Genomic DNA, 21,218 nt, shown 5'->3' on the forward strand with positions numbered 1-21,218 from the left:
AGTAGGACTGTAATCTTATCTAGGGTTGATTAAAGATGTCCACAGTAGCCACTTACATGATGGACTGCATGCTCGTCTGCTACTCCTGTATAAAAACTACCATAGATACGTCGTTACCCTTGATAGTCCTCAAGCTGGAACACCTCGGATAAGTATGTCTCTTACCACACTTCAAACTCACACAGCAGCGCTACACTGCTGTTATAACAGAAACAGGTGTGACGGTGGTGCCGGAGTCAAGCCACAGAGTTCTACCTTCAACAACTTTAGTTTCCGTTGGTAGTTTAGTCAAGGCGTTTTTTTGTAATTATTAAGAAGGATTTTTTATTATACATATATTGTTAATATGATTTTTATAACATTTTTGTATAATAAAAATGTAAATGTAATGTAAAAATGTAATGTAAATTTTTGTGTAATAAGTAAATTTACAATAAAGACTGTTTCTCGTATGTTATATTTTTTACAATAATAATACGTTCCTCAATTCATAGGGCGCTTTTCTTTATACGACACCGGCACGACACGGCACCGGTCACAAATCTAAATATAAATATATAATCCTATCTGGGGTTGATTAAAGATGTCCATGGGCGGCAGTAACCACTAACCATCAGGTGGACTGCAGGCTAGTCTGCTACTCCTGTATTATAAAAAAAAACATTTTGGTCGAATACAGTACCTCATTTTTTGAAGTTAAAAATAGTGTTGAAATAAACAAGAGATTTGTCATCACATTTATTGAAGTCAAGGCTAATTATAATAATTGGTAGATAAAACCTGTATAGATTGGTTATTAATAACGGTAGATATTAGACATTTCCAAAGCTCGATCCGTGGTAGGTAAGAATTGGAAAGATCAATAATTAATCCTATCTCAGTACTGCCTGTTCTAAGTAAAATTTTTGAAAATATCTTTTTACACCAAATGTTGCTACATTTTAAAGTAAATAATATTTTACACCAAAGAAAATTTAGCTTTACTAAAGGCTGTTCTACTACTGACGCTGGTGTTCAATTGCTGCGGCATATTTTTCATTGTTGGGAACAAGCACATGATGCTATAGATATATTTTGTGACTTGTCTAAAGCTTTTGATTGTGTTGATCATAAAACCTTATTGTTAAAATTACAATATTATGGTATTCAGGGAAATTCTCTAAAGTTGATAAATTCTTATTTAAACAATAGAGTACAACGAGTGCAAGTAAATGGAACATTATCAGCAGGTTCTAATATTAAAATAGGTGTTCCTCAGGGCTCCATCCTAGGTCCATTTCTATTTTTAGTTTACATCAATGATTTGCCAAATGTAGTAAAGGATTTATCTGAGGTTGTTTTGTTTGCTGATGATACTTCCTTAGTGTTTAGGGCAAAACGACAATCACAAGTTACCAACGTCATTAATGAAACTCTTTGCTGGATTCAGAACTGGTTTGAGACTAAATGTATTAAATTTATGCTACCAAATGTAAGGAGTACGGGGATGAATGTCGCTATAAATGGTGAGACTTTGGAATCTGTCAATGAAACTGTTTTCTTGGGGATAACCATTGATTCTAAACTCCAATGGGGTCCTCACATCTCTGCTTTATCCAGCAGACTTAGTACTGCAGCTTTTCCAGTCAGAAGAATTAGACAGTTAACAGACATTCCCACAGCCAGGCTCGTCTATTTCAGTTACTTTCACAGCATTATGTCTTATGGCATTCTGCTGTGGGGTAGTGCTGCTGACATAGACTCTATATTTACTATTCAAAAAAGAGCAATAAGGTCAATATATAGTCTGCGACGTGGTGAGTCCCTGAGAGAACTATTTCCCACTATTAACATATTGACGGTACATAGTCAATACATCTATGAAAATATTATGTATATAAGAAACACTGATATGTTTGAAAAAAATAGTAACCACCATAACTTTAAAACTAGAAATAGAAATAAATTAGCAATTCCTAAACATAGATTATGCAAGGTGGCTACATCTTTCATGGGTAACTGTATTCGCTACTACAATAAAATACCTGACCACATTTTGAATCTCACAGAAAAAAAGTTCAAACATGTCGTTAAACAAACGCTATGTAAAAAGCGTACTATAAACTAAGTGATTATTTGACTGTCAAAACGGTGTGGTCTGAAGTAGTTCCAGCTCCACATGTACCATTAGGTTAAGTTTAACATTGTAAAAAACATTTTTTTAAAAAGATGTGTGTTATGGAGTTTCTTTCGTCGCTTCTTCTCCATAACGAAACGCCTTGTGAAGTGGTGGTAGTTGTATTGACATTCAAAAAGTGCTCTGTAAAGAACCTATTTTGAATAAAAAAAATTGATTTGATTTGATTTGATTAATAACGGTGTATTAGACATTGTCAAAGCTCGATCCGTGGTAGGTAAGAAATGGAAAGATCAATAATTAATCATCAAATTTGGATCGGACACATTAAAAAATTAATAATGCTGCGAAACAACTAAAGTTTAATCCAAATTAGATCAGTAGTTTTTGAGACCGCTGTCATACAAAATTACATAGACACTTACACACACACACACACACACACAAGCACACGCACACACACATAAATAGAGGTTGAATACGCTTTTGAAGTTAAAAAGGGTGTTGAAACAAACAAGAGATTTGTCATCACATTTATTGAAGTCAAGGCCATACGATGCTCTCTATCCAGGGCAGGTAGTCCACAACCCGCGTGTAGATCCCCGGCTGCCCGATGAACCCACAGGCACGACCGAATGACGTCACTCCCACGACGACGTACATACACTTCATTCGTTTACTCTTTATCTGAAGGGGGCCGCCACTGTCTCCCTGCAAATGAAACAGGTTTTTAAAATGATGAGAGCGAATTTTAACAACATTAACGAATTGTACCGCAATCAAGCACCAAGTGTGCGGGAGGAGCGTAAACTACTCCCCCCAGGGCAGAGCCCATCGCGCTCGAAGGACTCCGGTTGTGTTCCATCAGACATCCCGGAGTTCTCCACCGAGCGCTGAGGACAGCCACCGGGGGGTGAGTGCGGTAAAAATCCCACATAACCGTCGCTCCCACGTCGTCGGGTACCTTTTGAAGGTTTCCCCCTCGTAAACAAAAAAAGGTTCCGTACCCAAAGGGTAAACCGGAACCCTATTACTAAGCCTTTGCTGTCTGTCAGGCTCTCACAGGGCTCTATCTCCTGAACCGTCATAGACAAACATTTCACATTTTTACAGACAGGCCGCAGAAGCTTAGTAATAGGGATACTGCCATATGGATGTTCGTAATCAATCCTAGATAGATAAAGTCCTATTTGAGGTTGACCACAGATGCATCGCTACCAAGACTAAGCTGTAACGCCTCGGTTCGCTGTAATCACCAGGGAATGTGAGAGGAGCGTAAATTGCTCCCCCAGGGCAGAGCCCGATAGAAGGACATCGCGTTAGGAGGACTCCGGTTGTGTTCCGTTTGAGATCTCGGAGTTCTCCACGGCCACCGGGGGGGTTTTAGTGCGGTAAAAATCCGACATAACCCGGCGTCACTCCCATGGCGTCGGGTACCTTTTGAAGGTTTTCCCCTCGTCAACAAAAAAAAGGTACCTCTTTTACCACACCCTTTTAACTGGAACACAACAGCGCTTACAGCTGTTATAATAATGTAAAAAAAAGAACTAAAAAACACGATTTTATTGCTAATTGAACTAAAAAGTAGAAAATAAATCAATCAATCATAATCAATCGCCGCAAAATAAAATATAATTAAATTTAAGTTATTAAAATAATAATTCAATTCAGAGTAAAAAGCGTGGGGTGCTTGATATTTTAAATGTTACAATCATTCTATTGGCAATTATCTATGAGAGAATAGTTATGAGCCGCAGTAAAATGCACCCCACGCTTTTTACCCTGAATTGAATTAATATTTTAATAACTAACTCATAAATTGGGGAATTAATTAATCAAATAAGGATAATGGGAAACTAATCAAATAATTGCATTGTCATCGGTCCTTGATACGTGTGCAAAGTTTACAATTTATCAAGCTTCTAGAAACGGATGAAAATTGAGCTCAAAGATTCCGTTACATACATACATACATACATACATACATACATACATACATAGATACAACCCAAGTTAATAAAAGCGTGTTAAAAAGCAGGTGTTGACGACTCCCAAATTAAATCACATAGGGTTCTTCTAATATGTTAATGATGTTGATGATAAGTATACCCATATTGATAATGATTATAAACATAATCATACCTGACACGTATCTTTTGATTGATTTTTGTCTCCATAGCAGGTCTGAGTCTTAGGGTCGAAACCTCGTTTCATAAGCCGTTCCGTTGGGAAATACATAGCGCATTCTTCCTGGGAGAACTTCGATAATTTCACCTGCAATTTGAAAAAAAAAATTAATCTATACTAATATTATAAAGAGGAAAACTTTGTTTGTTTGTTTGATTGTAATGAATAGGTTTAAAAACTACTGGACCGATTTTAAAAAATCTTTCACCATTCGAAAGCTACATTATCCACGAGTAACATAGGCTATATTTTATATGAAATATATTTGATAATTAGATTTTGAGGCGGTACAAAGTTTGCCGGGTCAGCTAGTTTCAAAATAAAGAAGTACACAGTTCAGACAAGGTACGGGTCTCCCCTCAAAATGAGGATTAGGCCATAGTCCACCGCGCTAGCCAAGTGCGTATTGGTAGACTTCACATACCTTTGAGAACTTTTTAATGATACTCAGATCACAGTCATACGTACTAGAAAACTAGAATAAGCTAAAACTGACATAATGAACATATTATATTAAAGAACTGTAGAATAAATAAAGTTACTAGTATTATTATTCTCAATTAATAATAATTATCGATAAATACATAACTCTAGCTCCACTAAAAATAAATAATTAATTATTATCATCCGAAGACCTCTGAGCACGTAGAGCGTGCGTATCGGTCGGAGGCTAAGATCGAACTGCCGGTGACATTAGCCGGCAGTGTTACCAACTCTCAAAAATATTTATCCCTAAACTGAAGTCGAAACCCCCTATAATTGCATTAATTATTTGAAAATTCCCCTAAAAATATATTACACTTTTTTTTGGGATGCCGTGCAAGCTTATGACACGTTTCCCGTTTTTTTTTTTTTTGCTCGCCGCGCCTTTATAAAACCCCTAAAAATACACCTAAACATATAAAACCCCTAGAAAAATCCCATACCACTCATTTACCCCCTAAATCTGGGGGGAAAACCCCTAAGTTGGCAACCGTGCTAGCCGGCCGCCCCTCCACTGCTCGGTGTTACGTCATACGTCATAATAGTTCGATATTAAGAGGGTAGTGGGGAAAATTACATCTGCGACTAGTGACGACGTCACGTCAATTTTATTTAGAGTGCGCCAAACTGCTAGTCCGCTCCGAATATAGAAACGAGTCGCGTCGCAATAGCAAATTGTAGATATCAGCGGGAGGAAGACAGCGCGGCCTCCCGGCACCCTCTGCTGCCCGCTCTCGCGCGCTGGCACATAGCTGCGTTAGTGTGCCCTTGCGTTTCTACGGAGTGTTTGTAGTTGTGTTCGACCGTATTGGCTCTCTGACTACACCTGAGTGCTTTAACTTCAGAGCGGACTTAAAGTTTGGCGCGGACTATTATTATAGTCTTTTTTTTATTCCTAAACCTAGGGTTACAAGAATTCCCTAAACTCGGTGTGCCTTTTGGCATAGGCCTCCACCAATTCCTTCCAATAGAGGGTCTATTCTATCCCTTGCCACTCTCAACCAGAAGGGTCCCGCTGTTTGTTTTAAGTCGCCTTCCCATCTCCTGACTTGACGCCTCCTACTTCTTTTGCCGTCACTTGGTTGCCAAAGAGTGATTTGCTTGCTCCATTTGTTAACGGGGTGGCGCGGACTATACCAGTATGCAAACTAAGACAATTCTACTTTTAATATCGACGGTCCCTACGTATAAAGCGACATGTCAAAAACGCAGGTTTACAGGAGAGCGTAATTAATGTTCAAACTGCTTTAGAAATAATTCTCTATACAATTCTAAGAATATTTTTTTTATAATGTTGTTATAGCTTTCGAAAGTTTGTACCAGTATTTTTAAATATTGATTTTATTTTATATTTACCAGAAAAACTGACAGATGACTGTTTCTACGTGAAAAGGCAAATAAAAGCATGCCAGACAAGTCTGAGATACAACTTTATACGTAGGAAACATGAAAACGGTATTGATATCTTACTCAGATTTTACATTGATATCTTACTTTTGTAGCTTAGAAAAACAATAACATTTTTTTGTGTTCTTACTTATTATTTATAGCGGAAAATATGCTTTTTAGACGTGATGTTAAGTTAGACATGACCGCGTTCATGCCGAGTGGCGCGCTTTTTAAGACATCGTACAAAACGATAAGTATAGATATCCGCATGTACGACACCTATTTCCTGTAATTGTTATACTTGTTCTCTTATACGAATGGTAAATCTAGTAAAATACATCATATTTAAAGAAAAATCTTACATAGGCATAAGCGTATGGACAATCCAAAGCCGTATATGCAATGAAAAAAATTGCCATTTTTGACATGTCGCTTTATACGTAGGGACCATCGATATGTTTTGTGTATATGGAGTTTCTTTTGAAATTCTTTAATTTTGATGTTCAAAAAGAGTTACGCATGAATCGTTTTTGAGGTGATTTCAATCTGAATACCTTTTGAAGAACGTCAGCACTAGCCCCTCTGTTCGCGGTGGCTCCCCAGCCGGTGGCCAGGACCTCCTCCGCCTCCTGGTTGCCAGTATCCAGACACGCTGGGACCACGAATTGATTCAGTTTCATCCTGGAAATAAAAATGGTGGTAAAGTGGTCCCTCTGTGGTTAAACTCAACGGCACCACCGCCACACCTATTTCTGCGTATTAACAGTTAAGCGCTGTTATGTTCTGGTTTGAAGGGTGTGGTAAGAGAGACATACTTTTCCGAGGCGTTCTAGCTTAGTCCTCAGGGATAGCGGCTTGTGGCCGACCTCAGGTAGGAATATCTAATCCTATCTGGGGTTGATTACGAATGTCCATGAGCGGCACTAGCCACTTATTATCAGGTGGACTGCATGTTCGTCTGCTACTCCCATAATATAAAAAAGCAAAAAAAAAAAACCGCCGCCACGCCTATTTCTGCCGTTTAACAGCTAAGCGCTGTAGTGTTCTGGTGTGAAGGGCGTGGTAAGGGAGAAATACTATTCCGAGGCTTTCCAGTCGTCAGGGATCGCAGCGCATCTGTTGCCGACCCTTGAGGACAAAGCTGGAACGCCTGCTTTAAGTATATCTCTTACCATTCACAAACCGGAATACAGCAGCGCTACACTGCTGTTATAACAGAAACAGGCGTGGTGGTGGTGCCGTTGAGTCGAACCACAGAGGGCTCTACCAGAACTTAGTCGAAATCTATATCAGTCGATCTCTGAAATAACTTACCGTTTGTGTGTCTGTAACAACGCAATATCATGGTATTTTTGTGGCGGGGCATAATCAGGATGCTTTATGATCTTTTTGATGTTATACAAATTCTCCCTGTCGTAGTCTCCAGATCGTTTCAGAGTTCCAACCAACGCATACGCAACAGGACCTCTGAAAATAATTATAAAATATTATGTATTGTTCAGCAAAGCAATAATAGCCTAGTGGTCAAGAAACTCGGCCTCTCGATCGAGGGGTCCGAGGCTAAATCCCAGGCACGCACCTCTGATTTTCAAAATTATATGCGTATTAGAAATTAATTATCACTTGCTTAAACGGTGAATGAAAACATCGTGTGGAAACCTGCACACCTGAAAGATTTTATAAAAACAAAACTAGTTTTTGTCCGCGGCTTCGCCCGCGTTTATAAGGAAATGATATCACATACTAACATACATAAAACTGAAAATTCGTACCTTCATTGGTACGACAGTGGCACCATCTGGCGAAAATTGGTCGTACCAACTCTGGAACCTTCGTGGGCTCATGGACAACAACTTTGCTAAAGATCATCACTTGATCAAATGCATAGTTTACGATTCAATCCTTACTAATATCGATTAAAATAATCGATGTTTTTTAGTCCAAAAGATCGAGTTTCCGATTAATCGATCTTAGATCGCCATACCTAGTTCCAGTGGGAATTCCGGGATAAAATCTATCCTATGTCCTTTCTCGGGTCTCAGACTATCTTTGTACAAAATTTCATTAAAATCGGTTCCGTGGTTAAGGCGTGAAGCAGAGACAACCAGACAGACAGACAGAGTTATTTTCGGATTTATAATATTAGTATAATATTAGTAAGGATAAGGATAAGGATAATTTGAAAGGTATCTGAAGTCTACCAATACGCACTTGGCCATCGCGGTGGACTATAGCCCAATCGTCATTCTGAGAGACCCATGCCAAGCGGGTCAATAATGGGTTGATGATGATGAAATGAATACTTACAAGTCTTTAGTTGAAGTGCAATGTCCAGCTGTTAGGATGTAGTTCTCGCTGATAACAGAACCACCGCACGGGAAGGCTTCTGGGGATTGCTCGCCGAAGCCCAGCAGTGCCTGTAAACCTTTCATATTAGGGCGATAACACGAGTAGCGGATGCTCCACCTGATGGTAGAGTCCGCGCCAAAGTGCTAGTACGCTCCGAATATAGAAACGAGTTACGTCGCAAATTGTAGATATTATTAGATATTATAAATGAGTAGAATCTAATTTTAATTGGGGTTGATTACAGATGTCCATACGGCCGTAGCTTACCATCAGGCGGAGCTCGTCTGCCACTCCTACTTAAAAAAGAAACAAAACATGATGAGACAGTCGGGTAAAAGTGATTGATGTGTAAGATGTAGAATGAGCTTCCTCCTAAGGTACTTCCGGATTGCTATGACATGGGGCTCTTCAAAAAAGGTGGAAAAAGAGCTCTCATACAAAACCGGCGATGCATTGGCGACTCTGTTGTTGCAAATGTCTATAGGCGGCGTTGACTTTCCATCAGGTAGCACGTTTGCCTCATCGTTTAGGCATAATTATAAAAAAAATATCAGTAAAAATGAGTTCGTAAATAGTTTATAAAAATTGTGTTTGTAATTTCAGAACCTCTCGGAATTAGACTTTACCTTATGACACAGTCGGGTAAATTGACTTACCATATGTGGAAACTCCCCTGTGGTGGCAGCGACACCACCGATGACCAGCTGGTTGACGTTGTGTTTGCAGTTGTTACCACGCGCGTTACTACCACCCCCTACCAACACCTTGCTCTTCTCACACGGGAACACGTATTGTTCTTGGTATTCTATGCATTCTGGAATTTTATACCGTTTAGTAGAGCAGACGAGCATGCCACATAATAGTAAGCTACTACTGAAATAACTATAGTTTAAAAACTAAAAACCACGCTAAAATCGAACAAGAGAAATCGTTAATCCTGATTCCTGACGATCCTGATGAGGACAACGGAACAACATTATTAAAATCATGTATTTTCATTGGTTCTTGATTATTATTCAAAATTTTATATTAATCGGACCGTTCAAAGTGGGAAAAATCAAGTTCAAAGATTCCGTTACATACAGGTCAAGCTAATAAAAACGTGGTAAAAAGCAGTGGTAAAGAAACTCGGTCTCTCGATAGAGGGGTCCGAGGATCAAATCCTCGGCACGCACCACTGATTTTTTTAAAGTTATGTGCGTATTAGATTAGAAATTATCACATGTTACGGTGAAGGAAAAACATCGCGAGGACACTTGCATACCTGAGAAATATAAAAAAAAGTTCTCAAATATATGTGAAGTCTACCAATACGCACTTTTTTATTTTCTTTCTCAAGTATGCAGGTTTCCTGACGGTACCGTCACCGAGCTGATACCGAGAACGAGATTATTTCGGGCCGATTTTAATAAGACGTGACGGCGATAGTTCTTCCACCGCGACCGATATCGCCGGTTTTGATTGTTCCAGCTGTCACACGTGTGACGGTAGTGCACGCACTACCGTCACGATATAGATCTGTGGTCACACGTGAGAGTTCAAACGTTCAAAAGTTCAAACGTTTTTTTATATTGCCGGCACATCGGCCCGTCAAAATCTCGGTGCCGATCCAGCGGTCACGCCGATCTACTCGCAATATCGGCGGCCGGATGACGGTGCTCGGATGACGGACGTGCGGTGGACAAGCGGCTATAGTAAATGTATGTACGCTACTTCTGCGCCGTCATTAATTATCGGTGACGGTGGCGGTGGACAAACAGGGTAAAGGGTATACGTACTGTCCCATGCTTTTTGGCCAGTTTTAAGCGCGGTCTCATTCGCAGGTATAGGCCTGCATTTTTCCGTTGGACTGTCTTCGTCTACGTAGTCATATAATTGGGGTGTATATTCCGTGGTAGGGCCCCTTCTGAAATATAGAAAGAATAGTCAAATAACTGTACCACTTGAAGGAAAACATCGTGAGCAACCTGCATACCTGAGAGATTTATATAAAAAATCTCAAAGGTATGTGAAGTCTATCAATACGCACTTGGCCAGCGCGGTGGACTATGGCCTAATCCTTTTCATTATGAGAGGAGACCCGTGCCCAGCAGTGGAACAGTAATGGGTTGTTGATGATGATGACTGTACCACTGCTGGGCTGGACTCCCTAAGAGGAGGAGGGCTGTCAATCATGTTTATTTTTTTTTGTAATCTACAATATCAGTGTTATATATTTTTTAATATAAAGCCAGATGAGCAGTCCACCTGATGGTAACTGCCGTTTGGACATCTGTAATCAAACCCAGATAAGATTAGATTCTTATCTGAGGTCGGCCAAAAGCGCTGCTACCCGTGAGGACTAAGTTGGAACGCCTCGGAAAAGTATGTCTCTTACCACACTTAAAACCAGAGCAGCAGCGCTACACTGCTGTTATAACAGAAACAGGTGTGACGGTGGTGCCGGAGTTAAACCACAAAGGGTTCTACCTTCGAAGTCTGTTGTAATAACTACTTCGACTTACATCGGCGCTGCCGGAGTGGCTACTGGTCGTTGAGTGGTTACCACTGGTGGTGGTGGTGGTCTGGTAGGCGGTGGTGGGGTTGCTGCTGGGGTGGATGGTATACAGCACACCACAGGGTCTGTACCTACGAAACCACATATCTGAAAGGAAATGGAAAAATAATTATAGTTTAAAAACTAAAAACCACGCTAATATCGCACAAGGAAAATCGTTTTTTCTGATTCCTGACGATCCTGATCAGAAGAATGGAATAAAATTATTAAAATCGTGTATTGTCATCAGTTCTTGATAATTGTTTAACATTTTAAATTAATCGGACCGTTCAAAGTAGGTATAAATCGAGTTCAAAGATTCCGTTACATACATACATAGATAGATAGATACAACCCAATTTAATAAAAGCGTTGTAATTATATTTAATATGATTTTTTTATAGAGACACCAATATTTTTGACTAACTAGCTGACCCCGCAAACGTTGTATTGTCATATAAATAAAAAAAATGTTAAGGGTTGTTCAAACCCTTTTCGCTTAGGGGTAAGAAAAAAAAATAGTAGCCGATTCTCAGACCTACTGAATATGCAAATAAAATTTGGTGAAAATCGGTAAAACCCTTTCGGAGGAGTACGGTAACTAACACTGTTACACGAGAATTTTATATATAAGATACTAGCTAACCCGGCAAGCTTTGTACCGCCTCAAAATCTATTTATCAAATATATTTCATTTAAATAATTTAACCTATGTTACTCGTGGATAATGTAGCTTTCGAATGGTGAAAGAATTTTTAAAATCGGTCCAGTAGTTTCTGAGCTTATTCATTTCAATCAAACAAACAAACAAACAAACAAAGTTTTCCTCTTTATAATATTAGTATAGATATCTAAATTGTGTATTGAGACGTATGGCCGGGGATCGAATCCGGAAACCTGTGCGTGTTAGACCAGTATAACGTCCTCCAAGAGTCGTCTTAAACTTGATGACAAAAATATAATTATTTTCTTAATTACCTTTGGCCTTTTATTATGTTTCGTTATATCTTCTAAGGCTTTCGGACACTGAGTTATGAGCTTGCACACACCTGCAACGCCGTCTATGTTGCAGCTTTCACCTGGATAATGTTGAAATCTTTCATTAGAAACTATTCGCTATTACAGTAAAATACCCCATCACATCTTGAAACTCACAGAAGGTTAAACATGTCGTTAAACAAACGCTACGTAAAAAGCGTACTATAAACTAAGTGATTATTTGACTGACAAAACGGTGTGGTCTGAAATAGCTCCAGCTCCACATGTACCACTAGATTTTTTTTTTTTATAATATAGGAGTAGCAGACGAGCATGCAGTCCACCTGATAGTAAGTGGCTACTGCCGCCCATGGACATCTGTAATCAACCACAGATAGGATTAGATATTCCTCCCTGAGGTCGGCCACAGATGCGCCGCTACCCCTGAAGACTAAGCTGGAACGCCTCGGAAAAGTATGTCTCCCTTACCACACCCTTCAAACCGGAACACAGCAGCGCCTAACACTGCTGTTATTAGGTAGAAATAGGTGTGGCGGTGGTACCGCCGGAGTCGTACCCCAAAGGGTCTTACCACCTTCCTAATTAAGTTTATCATTGTAGATACCATTCTTTTAAAAGATTTTTCGCCGCTTCTTCTCTATAACGAAACACCTTGTGAAGTGGCTGTGGATGTATTAACTTATATCTTATCTAGAGTTGATTGGAGATGTCCATGGACAACAGGAGACACTTACTATCAATAAATTAGTATTGTCAGGAAAAACTCGTCAGGAAAATATTTACAATGTGACTATTTGTACAGGTACTGGACTAATAAATTATATTTATTCGTACATTTATTCAATTTTTTTTTTTAAATATATTTATTCGTACATTTATTCATTTTTTTTTTCTTTGACCAATGTGACAATTTCAATTTTTTTTTAAATATATTTATTCGTACATTTATTCAATTGGTTAGGTTAGGTTAGGTTAGGTTAGGTTTTTTTTTTTTTTTTTTTTTAATATATTTATTCGTACATTTATTCAATTGGTTAGGTTAGGTTAGGTTAGGTTTTATTTTTTTATTTTTTTTTCTTTTTAATTGATTTCGAACGGGCTGATGGCGATCGACGTCATTTTTTGATGTTAAGAGCTTAGTTTCTAAAATCGATCAGTAAAGCCGTTTAAAAGTTATTAAAAAAAAAAACATTTCAAAAAAATTTTTTTGTAGTTTTTTTGAGATTTCTCAAAATCTACCGGTTCGAATCGGATAATAATAAATTGTTTGTCCAGTACCCGTATTAATAATTATAAATTATTCGTACGGTAACCGTATTAATAATTATAAATTGTTCGTACAGGTACGTATTAATAGACTCAGCCAAATATTTAAAAACAACGTTCCTAACAGTATAATATAGATGTACCAGACAAGCATGCAGTCAGTAAGTGGCTACTGCCGTATAGACATCCGAAATCAACCCCAGGCAGTGATAGCCTAGTGGTTAAGAAACTCGGTCTCGGTCGAGGGGTCCTGGATTCAAATTCCAGGCACGTACCTCTGATTTTTCAAAGTTATGTGCGTATTAGAAATTAATTATCACTTGCTTAAACGGTGAAGGAAAACATCGTGAGGAAACGTGCATATCCGAGAGATTTAAAAAGTCTCAAAGGTATGTGAAGTCTACGAATACGCACTTGGCCAGCGCGGTGGATTACGGCCTAATTATTCTCATTATGAGAGGGGACCCGTGCCCAGCAGTGACACAGTAATGGGTTGATGATGAATCGGACAAGACCAGATTCCCACCTGAGGTCGGCCACAAATGGGCTTTTACCCTTAAGGAATAAGTTGGAATGGTTCAGAAAAGAGTCTCCATTACCACACTATGCTTATCTATACATCTATACATATAAATAAAATTGGAGTGTCTGTTTTTAATATTGAAATAACCGCTTTTTACTACATGCATATAAATATACATACGGTACATACACCAAAATAACATTTTTTACATTTTTTGTCTGTCTGTTTGTTCTGGCTAATCTCTGAAATCGCTGGACCGATTTTGACGGGACTTTTATTGGCAGGTAGCTGATGTAATAAGGAGTAACTTAGGCTACTTATTTTAGAACTAGCTGTGCTTTGTTTGTTTTTAACGCGGGTGAAACCGCGGGGCACAGCTAGTCTTAAATGTTTTGGTTCAGTTTGTCTCCTATGACATCTTACAGTAGGTACTCGTAGATAGTTATTTTTTTTTATAATTTAAGAGTAGTAGACGAGCATGCAGACCATCTGATGGTAAGTGGCTACTGCCGCCCATGGACATCTGTAATTAACCCCAGATAGGAATAGATATTCCTATCTGAGGTCGGCCACAGATGCGCCGCTACCCCTGAGGACTAAGCTGGAACGCCTCGGAAAAGTCTGTCTCCCTTACCACACCCTTCAAACCGGAACACAGCAGCGCCTAACACTGCTGTTTTTAGGTAGAAATAGGTGTGGCGGTGGTGCTACCGGAGTCGAACCACAAAGGGTTCTACCACCTTCCAATAGTAATGCTATTTAGGCTATTATTTATTTATTTATTTATAATTACATTTCGTAATTAATGTTTCATTTGTAAACAATATGTCTTCTCGATAAAGTTTTCCTGTTATTAAACAAGCAGTAAATAAGGTAAATAATAATAATTCACGTCATAATCAAATGTAATAAATAATAATAATAAATTATCCTGATTAATATTATAAATGTGAGTTTGTTTGTGCTAATGGGCTCATCATCAACAAAACATCACTCTCCCACTGCTGGGTACGGGTCTCTCAGAATGAGGATTAGGTTATAGTCCACCGCGCTGGCCAAGTGCGTATTGGTACACTTCACATACCTTTTTTGTTTTAAGATCTCAGTTATGCCTTTCCTCACGATGTTTTCCTTCACCGTTTAAGCAAATGATGATTAATTTCTGATACGCACATAACTTTGAGAAATCAGAGTTGTCTGGGAATTGAACCTCGGACCCCTCGATAGAGAGGCCAAGTTTCTTAACCACTAGGCTATCACTGCTTCTACATAATACATACATACACACATACATACATACACACATACATACATACATACATAAGCTTAGCCATGTTCAATAAGAATGCAACAAGAAAAAAAGATATAGAAAGATATGAATAAAATCGACAAGAGATCCATAAAAGAGTGACTTTTAACGTTCTTATTAGAGATCGAAGCTTTTAACAAATATTCATATTTTAAAAGTCAAGGTCAATAAACCAAGTGACATTTTAAATTATTTTTAACTAATTCATGCTAATATTTTAATATCATAACAATTTTTACAAAATAGAAGTAATAAATAATAACAGCTTTGCCATCTTGGGTCAACCGCCATATTGGTTTTAGAATGACGTCACTAAGCTAATCGTACGTTGTAATACAAATGAAACATGTATGTATTTCAGCTCAGTCGGTTGTGGTTAACTGTACTCATACCATGAGTTTTCAAAACATCCCACAATTTTACGTTACGTTTACTCAATCCATTATTCTGTTCCGTTTGCTTCAGTAGACTGAGTAAACGTAACAATAAGTAAGTGCTCAAGTCTTTTTGGCTGCCTTACATGTTCGCAAAGAAAAGAGACAAAACATAAAGCGCCATTTTGTTAATTTAGACATTTAATGTTACGTTACTGACACTATAGTTCTGATACAATCCGCTAGGGGCGCTGATTGGAAATTGTATGGGCAATACGTAAACAAATACCAAAACAGTCATATTTGTCAAAATGTAAAAACTCATGGTAAGGGTACTGGTTTAAAGTTCAGTTACAAGCAGACCCTCACATAGATACGGACTCACATTTTTTATATTATAGGAGTAGCAGAGGAGCATGCAGTCCACCTGATGGTAAGTGGCTACTGCCGTATGGACATCTGTTATCAATCCCCGGAAAGGATTAGATATTCCTACCTGAGGTCGGCCACAGATGCGCCGCTACCCCTGAGGACTCAGCTGGAACGCCTCGGAAAAGTCTGTCTCCCTTACCACACCCTTCAAAACGGAACACAGCAGCGCCTAACACTGCTGTTAATAGGCCGAAATTGGTATGGCGGTGGTGCGTATACGCAAATAAAATTCAAATAACTATATATGTTTTATTGTTCTTATTTGTTTTTATTTTAATAGCAGTCATAGTAAAATGTATTGTAAAAATATCAACTGTCTTCCTAGTACGGTTTTCCTAAATAAAAGGGGTTCGCTATAAATAAGAAACCGCCATTTTTCAACGTTTTTCACTTTATCTATTAAACCGTAATAGATAGACAGTTCAAATTTTTACAATACATTCACTTCTATGGCTGCTATGATAACAAATACAAAATAAAACAATAAACAAAGGAATGTGCGAAATGTGACCCTAAGGTCGTTTGTCCACTGCACCGTCACCGAGCCGATACCGATAAATAATTAATCACGGCGCCGAAGTAGCGTACATATACATTTACTATGGGATGACGGTGCTCGGGTGACGGGCGTGCGGTGGACAAGCTGCTATAGTAAATGTATGTACGCTACTTCGGCGCCGTCATTAATTATCGGTATCGGCTCGGTATCGTGGTTGGTGGACAAACAGCGTAAGGTCGTTTGTCCACCGCACCGTCACCGAGCCGATACCGAGAACGAGATTATTTCGGGCCGATTTCAATATGTCGTGACGGCGATAGTTTGTCCACCGTAACCGATATCGGCGGTTTTTTTGTTTCTGCTGTCAACCGTGTGACGGCAGTGTATGGACAAGTTTCAACGTGTTTTATATTGCGGGCACATCGGCCCGTCTAAATCTCGGTGCCGATCTACTCAAAATATCGGCGACTGGTGCTCGGGTGACGGACGTGCGGTGGACAAGCGGCTATAGTAAATGTATGTACGCTACTTCGGCGCCGTCATTAATTATCGGTATCGGCTCGGTGACGGTTGCGGTGGACAAACAGCGTAAATGTGCAAATTCGACTTGTACTTGGGCAATTATTTAAATAACTTTCACCAAAGAGCACAAGTAAAAAGTAAAAAGTGAAAAGTGTGCATTTTCGACTTGTTAACTTATTCATGTATGAATACGGATATATTCCAGTCATTGGGTCATAAACCCTAGATGCTTAACTTGTAGAACTGGTTTCGTCAGAATACCCAATACTTAACAACAAAAAACCCGATTTAATGGTCTGTTTTCTGTTTGGTTTTTCCATATTGATCATTTCTGTTACTGTCCCAGCGCTGGGCACGACTTTTTATAATATAGGAATAGACAGCATGCAGTCCACTTGATTGTAAGTGGCCCATGGACATCTCTAATCAACCCCAGATAGGATTAGATATTCCTATCAGAGGTCAGCCACAGATGCGCCGCTACCCCTGAGGACTAAGCTGGAACGCCTCGCAAAAGTATGTCTCCCTTACGACACCCTTCAAAAAAACAGCAGCACCTAACACTGCTGTTGTTAGGCAGAAATAGGTGTGGTGGTGGTGCCGCCGGAGTCGAACCACAAAGGGTTCTACCACCTGATGGTAAGTGGTTATTACCGCCGATGGACTCCTGTAACCCTAAATAAGATTTAGATAAGCCACTACCCCTGAGGACTAAGCTGGCATGCCTCATCAAAATACGTCTCCCTTACCACACCTTAAACACAGCGCTTAAGAAAGATAGAAAGATAGATTATTTATTTCAAAAACTTAAGCAACAACAACAAATTATAATACATAATAAACAATGCTTGTCAGTCATGTATTACATTACAACATCTTAAGCTAACTTAATATATGTTATTCTAGACTTTGAGTGCCAACAATTTGTGTATTAAAAATACATTAGACAAGTTTTTAAGATATTTAATTGTATCTCAAGGAACATTTTAGTGTGTTTTAGTAGTTACATATTATAAGTTATAAGGTATTATACATTTTTCAAATAAGGATTGATTAGATTTTACTTTAAATTTACAAGTTTTTAAATACTGAATTGTGTGTCAAGGTACATTTTATTATGTTTTATAAGTTTTTGTTATACCGGTCACCGTTATACATTACTCTGTCAACATTTCAAGTGTATATTACAGTTCAAGCGAAAGAGTCCTGTGACGGACAGACAGCGGGTTCTTAGATATAGGGTTCCGTTTTTACCATTTGTGTGCGGAACCCTAAAAAGAAGTGCTATAACATGAATGGGAAAACACACGTAGGAAATTACGTAAAACTAGTATTCACACCACACCTGTTTACTTATGGTTTTTCCTATATTAAATAGATGAGTTATATGAGGAAGACTCGCTTGTTTTTAACAACTCGTATGAAAGTACACAATTATTGATGTTGCAATTAAGCACGCTGTCAATAGATGCACTAATGGACATGGACATTAACCCAGATAGGATTAGATTCCAATCTGAGGGTGGCCACAGCGTTGCCACTGAGTACTAAGCTGGAACCCTTCGGATTAGAAAGTATGTCTCTTACCGCACTTCAAACCGGAACACAGCAGCTTAACACTGCTGTTATAACAGAAACAGGTGTGGCGGTGGTTGTCCCTGTAGTACCGGGATCAGAATAGGGCTACGGTATCTCCTGCCTGTCGTAGGAGGCGACTAAAAGGGGTCTTCCGGGGTTGCGGGCGGCAAGAGTGGGAGCTAAAACCGTCCAGCAAGCGACCCCCGGAAGGACGGCGGTATGTGTGGTCACATCGTAAACACCAGACGGTGTGGAGAGCGCTGTGCTCATCTGAACGAAGCCTGATGCCCCATCAGAGACTCGTTCAGAGATCTCCGGATGTGTTCCGATCGAGAATCATCTTCGCAGCGCTGAGGATGGCCACCGGGGGAGTTTTAGTGCGGTAAAAATCCCACATAACCCCGTGTCGCTTCCACGACACAGGGTACCATCTGAAGGTTTCCCCTTCGTTAACAAAAAAGTGTGACGGTGGTGCCGCCGGAGTCGAACTACAAAGCAAGATCACATTCTCAGAACCTTTAGGGGAATTCCTTATGTTTTCCTTATGTTTCTTATTCGTCACAGATAGTTTCATAAGACATTGGAACTTAAACTTGACATTTAAAACACCACTGTAAAATCCTAACTAATATTGTTAATGCGAATGTGTGTTTGTGTGTTACACTGTCACGCCGTAACGACATAACCGATTGTCATGAAATGTACACACGTTGTCAGGTTCAGAAAAGGACCTTTACCTTTATTGAAGGTGGTAGAGCCCTTTGTGGTTCGACTCCGGCGGCACCACCGCCACACCTATTTCTATCTAATAACAGCAGTGTTAGGCGCTGCTGTGCCGGTTTGAAGTGTATGGTAAGGGAGACATAATTTTCCGAGGCGTTCCAGCTTAGTCCTCAGGGTTAGAGGCGCATCTGTGGCCGACCTCAGGTAGGAATATCTAATTCTATCTGGGGTTGATTACAGATGTCCATGGGCGGCAGAAGCCACTTACCATCAGGTGGACTGCATGCTCGTCTGCCACTCTTATATAATTAAAAAAAACCTTTACCTGTATCTTTTATCCCGAAAAAAGTTCCCGAGGGATAGATAAAAACCTGTGACGGCAAGCGAAGCGGCGGGTAAAAGCTAGTTGGAAATAAAATTAAAACGGAATCCTATTACTAAGCCTCCGCTGTCTGTCCATCTACCACAGGGCTATAGAGCCCTAGTAGTCTCAAGAGATAGCTCTTGAGTCGATAAATAAATAATAATAAATAAATTGACTTGAACTTTTACAACTAGTACACATGACTTACTCTATTTTAGTCTTTGTAATATATGAAATGAAATGAAATATATTTATGAAATGAAATATATTTATTTTGTATAGGCCAACGACGGCACTTACAAATTGTCAGGTACAATTTTTTTCTTAAACTACTACCGGATCGGAAGTTACGTAGTGTAGTTACGTAGATAGTTAATTATTTGTCTGTTTTCCTTATTTTGAAATTTAAGATTGTGTAAAACATTAAAAAATTACCCAATTACTTGTACCCAAATGAATTAGCAGTAAAATGTTTCGTTTTTTTAAATTTAACATCATGCAAATACACGAGTATGTAATACTATTATGTTATGTCTTTATTCTTCAAAATCTTTAAGATTAGATCTAATTACGTAAGCAATATATTTATAAGAGAATAAGGTTATAGTTTACTCACCTTCTGATTGTCCTTGACAGCTCAAAGCACAGATTAACACAACAAAATACAAAGAAAAACGAAACATTTTGGAATACAATCCAAAAACAAAAAACAGTACAAATTCCCTTAAAATGTAACTATCCAAGAAATTGTTTTAAAAATAAAAACAGTCAAATATAAATTTATAAACGTAAATGCGAGTAAAATCGAAAATGTTTTGTAATTATCACATATTGTTTTTTAAAAAGACGATTTAAGTTTATTTTGTATACAGCAGAGTGGCTTGCGTCGTCAAGCACTACTGACCACAACGGAGTGAACTAGTGATGTGACATAATAAGAATCGATTTTATCTTTTTACGATTGTATACAGAAAAAGACCGCTATAGTTTTAATCATGCCTTACACGGCATTTTTATGTTTTATTTTATTCTTGATTGTATTTTTTGTAAAAGTGGAAGATTAAAAAAAATATTATAAAATATTAAAAAAATATTAAAAAAAACAAGGAAAATATCAGGATAAGTATTATTTATTTTTGACTTTTAATATTTGATTAAAGGATGTTTATATGTCAGAGTCTCACACTGAAGTCCGGAGTTCGATTCCCAGACAAACCAGATTTTTCGTCATGTGCTTAGATGAATTAGGTAAATATGATTTTTTTAATAGTGAAGGAAAATATTGTGACGAAACCTATATGTAAAGTACATAATTGGCCAAGAGCAAGTCGAACTCGCAAACGGAGGGTTCCGTACCACCAAAAGTTTCATTTTCTTATTTTTAGTCCTTGATATTAAAGCAACCATTGTATTAAATACATTGTGAAAATTTGAACTGTCTATTACGATTCAATAGATAGAAGCGAAAAACGTCGAAAACTGTGAAAGACTGACAGACAGCGGAGGCTTAATAGCGGGTTTCGTTTTACTCTTTGATTACGGAACTCTAAAAGTTTTTAAAGAAGTGTG

The 21,218-nt window shown here is 38.6% G+C and overlaps 1 protein-coding gene across 1 annotated transcript; it reads right to left on the reverse strand.

The window, feature by feature from the left end:
* Positions 1-2,635: 2,635 nt before the first annotated feature.
* LOC140752752 (trypsin-1-like) lies at positions 2,636-20,575 on the reverse strand. Its single transcript, XM_073087096.1, has 10 exons — positions 20,266-20,575; positions 12,039-12,139; positions 11,029-11,168; positions 10,303-10,430; positions 9,181-9,338; positions 8,483-8,592; positions 7,490-7,642; positions 6,730-6,856; positions 4,259-4,390; positions 2,636-2,827 (listed from the first exon to the last, which is right to left on the reverse strand). Exons 1-10 carry the CDS (start codon positions 20,330-20,332, stop codon positions 2,660-2,662), a joined length of 1,284 nt encoding a protein of 427 aa, XP_072943197.1. The 5' UTR covers positions 20,333-20,575; the 3' UTR covers positions 2,636-2,659.
* Between the last annotated feature and the right edge of the window lie 643 nt (positions 20,576-21,218).

The sequence above is a fragment of the Epargyreus clarus genome, unplaced genomic scaffold (genome assembly GCF_041222505.1).
Source record: "Epargyreus clarus isolate Ecla_fem2 unplaced genomic scaffold, WU_Ecla_fem_2.2 ptg000025l, whole genome shotgun sequence".
Lineage (NCBI taxonomy): Eukaryota > Metazoa > Arthropoda > Insecta > Lepidoptera > Hesperiidae > Epargyreus > Epargyreus clarus.